Source organism: Piliocolobus tephrosceles, unplaced genomic scaffold (assembly GCF_002776525.5).
Source record: "Piliocolobus tephrosceles isolate RC106 unplaced genomic scaffold, ASM277652v3 unscaffolded_40517, whole genome shotgun sequence".
Taxonomy (NCBI): domain Eukaryota; kingdom Metazoa; phylum Chordata; class Mammalia; order Primates; family Cercopithecidae; genus Piliocolobus; species Piliocolobus tephrosceles.
This window is the reverse complement of record NW_022324885.1, coordinates 6,537-12,404: the sequence shown is the minus strand read 5'-3', so window position 1 is coordinate 12,404 and position 5,868 is coordinate 6,537. Positions and strand designations below refer to the sequence as shown.

General features: G+C 52.5%; 1 protein-coding gene and 1 pseudogene across 1 annotated transcript; one reads left to right on the top strand and one right to left on the bottom strand.

Moving 5' to 3' along the window:
* Nucleotides 1-402: 402 nt before the first annotated feature.
* Nucleotides 403-3,544, top strand: LOC113223271 (CD209 antigen-like protein 2; the record flags this gene model as incomplete). The annotated part of the gene is made up of 5 exons (XM_026452761.1): nucleotides 403-486; nucleotides 844-930; nucleotides 1,357-1,508; nucleotides 2,225-2,337; nucleotides 3,213-3,544. Coding segments are annotated over 5 exons (638 nt in total), but the record flags the coding sequence as incomplete, so codon positions are not given.
* On the bottom strand, nucleotides 3,494-5,376 carry LOC111522616 (annotated as a pseudogene).
* Nucleotides 5,377-5,868: the final 492 nt, after the last annotated feature.

Below are 5,868 nucleotides of genomic sequence, written 5' to 3'. Positions count from 1 at the left end.
TGGACTCCTGGGTCCTAGGGAGGTAGAGGCTGGGGTCTGGACTCCTGGATCCTGGAGAGGTGGGAGCAGGGTCCTGGACTCCTGCATCCTAAGGAGGTGGGGGCTGGGACCTGGACTACTGATACCTTAGGAGGTGGAGGCTGGGGTCTGGATTCCTGGGGGCTGGGGAGGTGGGGGCTGGGGCCTTCACTCCTGGGACCTGGGAAGTAAGGGCTGGGTTCCTGCACTCCTGGGTCCTGGGTAGGTGGAGGCTGGGGACTTGGACTCCTGCCACGTGGAGAGGTGGGGCTGGGGCCTTCACTCCTGCCATTTGGGGAGGTGGGGCTGTGGCCAGGCTTTCCCTGGGCCAGGCTGAGGCTTGGGCACTGGCATGCTGGAACCAAGCAATCTTTTCTCCTGCAGGCTGTCTGGGCCATGCCCCCCTGGTGCTGCTGCTCCTCTTCTTCACACTCTTCACTGGGCTGCTGGTGGCCATCCTTGTCCAAGGTCAGCAGCTGGCTCTGAGAGTCCTGGCCTCCCAGGCCTGGTTCTTCTGCTGTAGACGCAGCTGGGGGTGGCCAGTTCCAAGACGAACGAGGGCTAAAAGCTGGCCTTCTGTCCTTTGGGTTTCCAGAGGCCTTTCCCCATGACCACTCTCACCTCCAGGGCAGGGCAGGGGAGGGGAGGGGAGGGGAACAGGCTCTCCTGTCCCTTCCCTGCTGCCTTCTCTGGGTGTCAGTTTTCCTTATCCAAAAAAGGATTTAAACAAGATTTTTGTGCTCAGAAATGACGTCCTTAGGGGGACAATGTAGGGCGTGGCACACAGCAGGTGTTTAATCATTGCAATTTCTTTCCTTGTCCCAGTCTCCAAAAACCCCAGCTCCCAGAGGCAGGAGCAGTCCAAGCAGGACGAGATCTCCCAGGACCTGTCCCAGCTGAAGGCTGCTGTGGGTAAGTGGCCAGATGCCAGGGGTCCTTGGGCCTGGGAGGGTTTTCATGGTGTGTGACTTTGCTTGAGTCACTAACCCTCTCTGAGCCTCAGTTTCTTCCTCTGTGAAATAAGAACACAGATTAACAGCGATGCTTGCACTTGGTGTTCAGTGGGCCAGGTACACGGTAGGCACTCAGTCAAGCTAGTCTCTTGCCTTCTGTTCTGTGCTCTAAAGCTCCGACTTCTCCTAGTCTGGAGGAGATGGGGCCAGGACTCCCAGGTTCTCATGGGGATGGGGGAGGCTCTCGGGAAGTGGGGAGGGGAATGGTCCACCCAGCGTGGACAGTCAAGGAAGGGCTCCGACTCTCAAGACCTTTAAGGCTGGGCAGATACAGGAATATGGACAACCTCATCTGAGCCCAGCCCTGACCAGCCTCGCCCAACAGAACGCCTGTGCCGCCCCTGTCCCTGGGAATGGACATTCTTCCAAGGAAACTGTTACTTCATATCGAACTCCCAGCGGAACTGGCACGACTCCATCACCGCCTGCCAGGAAGTGGGGGCCCAGCTCGTCGTCATCAAAAGTGCTGAGGAGCAGGTACACCTGGTGGGGATCCCCGTCCTGGCCTGGGGCATGGCTTCTGGCCAACAGGGGAGGAGGTGCTCAGAGAGGATTTTGCAGAAGAGAGGCTTTGCTCCACTTAAAAAGATGGGAGGAGAAGGATATGAATGAGGGAGTCCCAGGTACCCTTAGAGCAGATACAAACCAAGTCTGAACATGTGTGAAAGCTCTGGGGAAAACATAAACTATAAGTAACCCCCAGTGGCATGCCACAAGTGGTTAACAACCAGCTGTCTGGGGGAAGAAGTCCTGATGCGTCGCGTTTCCCAATTTCCCTGGTGTAAATATTCCCATGGCGGCTGATTTCAAGCTGTCGATGTGATGTCACTCAGTGCAGAGCTGAAAGGAGATGTGCATGACCAGCAATTAGGAAATGGATCTGGCTCCAATACATTAAGCCCAGCTATGAGTAAATGTGTGCAGACGTGCACAGAATGTATGAAATGGATAAACACGCAGTGTTAGCAAGAGTGTGTGAGGAGAGGCCAGCTGTGCATGGCTGTGTGCACATCAGGGCACATGGGCTGTGGGATACGCATGTGAGAGGGACTCAGACACGGGGGGGCTCAGGACCCAGTGTACCGGAAGGCTGAAGGTTAGCCTACAAGCAGAACTTCCTGCCAAGAGATGGGGAGACAGAGCCTGGAAAATGGGAAGCAGAGCTCCCTCCTGACTCCTCCTCTACCCTCCAGAACTTCCTACAGCTGCAGTCTTCCAGAAGTAACCGCTTCACCTGGATGGGACTTTCAGACCTGAATCAGGAAGGCACATGGCAATGGGTGGATGGCTCACCGCTGTTGCCCAGGTAGATCTCAGAAGGGGCATCCCATCCACTGGGGCTGGGGCTCTACAACTCTGACTTGAACTTCCCCTGGGGATCCTCCCCAACTCCCTGACACTCTAGACCCAAGAATCTGGGAGTTTTACTGAGTTGAGGAAGGCGGTCTTCTTACCCACCTCCAGACAGCATAGCAGGTGCCTAAAATTCCACCAGCAGAGCTGCAGGAGGAGCTTACCCCGTGGGTGGGTGTGTTAAAATATAGTGTATTAATAGGAAATCTGAGGTCTAGTAAGGCCACCAGCTCAGGAGACACCTGCCATTGTGAGTAGCTTGTCATATACACAGATCCCTAGAGAGGACACGTCACAGCTGGGGGCCACCTGGGGAAGCACCAGGGTCTGTTATGAGGCAGAGTGGTGGGGAGGGGTGACTGTGGGCCAGAGCCTTTATTATGGTTTGTATGGAAAGGAAAGGTCAAGGCCAGGTGAACAGGCTTAGGATTGGGAAGTATGAAGCATTTACGGGCCCTGGGGCACAGGGGCTGCCCCTAGCTGTCTAACATCTGGCCTCGGGTTGATTAGCACAGGATAGTGGCTTGGAGTACAAGAGCCCAGTAAGGCAGGTGGCTGGGGGTGTGGACTCCAGATTGGTTGGTTTGTATTTGAAAATCACACCCTCAATAGGTGGAGTCCACCCAAGGACAGGTTGTGAGAAGAGAGGCAGGAACCCAAGGCACCGTGAGTCAGGTATATTATCAGGTATGCAGAGGGATTCATGTCCAGCATAAACACGTAGCACAGATGTTAAAGCACCAAGATGACAGAAGGTAGAAACACAGCTCGTGTAGCCGGGGTGGGGGAGTTGGGGACAGAGGCTCACATTCTGCATGGGCTTTGCAGCTTCAAGCAGTATTGGAACAAAGGAGAGCCCAACAATATTGGGGAGGAAGACTGTGCGGAATTTAGTGGCAATGGCTGGAACGATGACAAATGTAATCTTGCCAAATTCTGGATCTGCAAAAAGTCCGCGGCCTCCTGCTCCGGGGATGAAGAACGGTTGCTCTCCCCAGCCCCTACCACCCCAAACTCCTCTCCTGAGTAGCAGAACTTCACCCACTTTTAAGCTACAGTTCCTTCTCTCCATCCTGCGACCTTCACAAAATCTCTGCGACTATTCTCTGTCAGATTCTTTCTCCTTTAGAAGGCTGGGTCCACATTCTGTCCTTCTTATCATGCCTCCAAGTTCCCCTGGTATAGAGCTTGTTTTTCTGGCCCATCTTTGGAGCTTTATGAGTGAGCTGGTGTGGGATGCCTTTGGGGGGGGTGGGCTTGTGTTCTAAGAATCCACTCTCTCTTCCTTTTGGAGATCAGAATATTTGGGTTGCCATGTGTAGCTTCTATGTCCCCTGGGGCATTATCTCATATATGCAAACCTACAATCTGTTCAACTTCCACCTACCACCTCCTGCACCCCTTTGACTGGGGACTTACTGGTTGCAAGAGCTCATTTTGCAGACTGGAGGTACCAGGGAATTAATTCCCCCAGTCTACCAATGGCACCCAGAGAGGGCATGGAGGCGCCACAAAACCCCTTCCACCTCCCACATCTTCCTTTGTCTTATACATGACTTCCATTTGGCTGTTTCTAAGTTGTATTCTTTATGTTATTATTATTATTATTTTTCGAGATGGAGTTTCACTCTTGTTGCTCAGGCTGGAGTGCCATGGCGCGATCTTGGCTCACCGCAACCTCCGCCTCCTGGGTTCAAGTGATTCTCCTGCCTCAGCCTCCTGAGTAGCTGGGATTACAGTTATGTGCCACCAGGTCCGGCTAATTTTTTGTATTTTTAGTAGAGATGGGGTTTCTCCGTGTTGGTCAGGCTGGTCTCCAACTCCCAACCTCAGGAGATCTGCCTGCCTCGGCCTCTCAAAGTGCTGGGATTACAGGTGTGCATCACTGCGCCTGGCCTATTATTTTTTGTAAGAATAAAACAGGTTTATTTGGATTTGGGACTCTGAATAGTTCTGTCTCTGCTACCTGATCTCCTCCTGCCATGACTTCGGGACCTAGAGAACTTTGGCTCCAGCTGTGAAGGCTCCTGCAGCTCTGGCCCCGGCTGCACCGGCCCCTGCTGTGGTCACTATTTCTTCCTCTACTTGGTGAACTGCGCCTCTCCTGGACGCGGTGTGCGTGCCCAGCTAATTTTTGTACTTTTGGTAGAGACGGGGTTTCAACATGTTGGCCAGGATGGTCTCTATCTCTTGACCTCGTGATCTGCCAGCCTTAGCCTCCCAAAGTGTTGGGATTACAGGCCTGAGCCACCGCGCCCGGCCTCTCCCCACGTTCTTGAACTCGGGCAGCACATTCTCGTAGAAATCTAGGAACTGTTGGTAGATTTCTTCCTTGCTGTACTCCAGGCTTGCGTCGGGGTCATAGTCATCACTCCTGCATTGCTCCATTCCAAACGCTGTAAACATGTTCTTAATAAGAAGGGTAGGACTGGATGTTGGGAAATTATGTTTACGTGAACATCTATCTCCAAATCTGCAAGCTCCTGTTTTACTGTAGAAGGGACAATTAGCTCGATCCTTCTCCATGACTCTGAAATCCAAGGCGGGGTTCCGGGTTTTGCCATGTGGCGCCATTTTCCAACTCATTTTCAGCCTGATCCAGCATCTTCTGGACAGCTTCCTGTTTTTCTTTCTTCTCCTGTCGTTTCTGTTCCTCCTCTTCTCTTTCCTCTCCTGTTCTTCCCATTGTTCCTTTAACTTTCGCTCTTGTTCTTGCCGTTTTCTAGCCGCCTCTTCCTCTTCCTTATTTTGAATTCTTCCTGTGCCTTCTGCTCAGCAATTGCTCCTTATGTAATCTTTGCCTCTCTCTTCCCCATAGCTTTTCTAGTTGTTGGTTTTCAATAAAAGTGTCCTGCTCCTTCAGTGAGAGTCCTGAGTCCCTCAGTGGAGCAAGTTCCTGCCGGCGTTTCTTTCGTTTCTCCTTCTTCAGGGCGGGCCTGTACTTTCTGTGGCTTGGTTTCTCTGGAAATGTCATCTTCTCGGGCGCAGCCATCTTGCCAGCACCGCCCCACCCCTCTAGTTGTATCCTTTATAATAAACTGGTGAACATTGTAACCGCAGATCCAGCCCAATCTGGTTCAACTTTGTATAATAAAATGGCGAGTTGTTTTTCAGTTGCCATGGACCCCCAGGTTGCAAGTTACGTACCCTGGGCATGCCCAGATGAACCAAGTGTACAGATCCAGGCGGAACCTAAGTGCTCAGATGGAGGAACAGGGACTGAGTTAAGAAGTGGACACCACGTGGCATGATCTGTGATCCAATCAGATTGAGCCCTGGCATCACTCCAGGGCATGATCCAATCAGATCAAGCCTCCTGAATCCCCTCATTACAAGATCCAATCACATCATGCCTCACTATCCTCTGTGTATAAAATCTGCCCCAGCCCCCAGCTTGGAGAGACACATTTGGACCAGACTGGTGTGGCCTTGCTTGGCTGCCTTGGAATAAATTTTTCTCTCTACAAAACCCCAATGCTTCAGT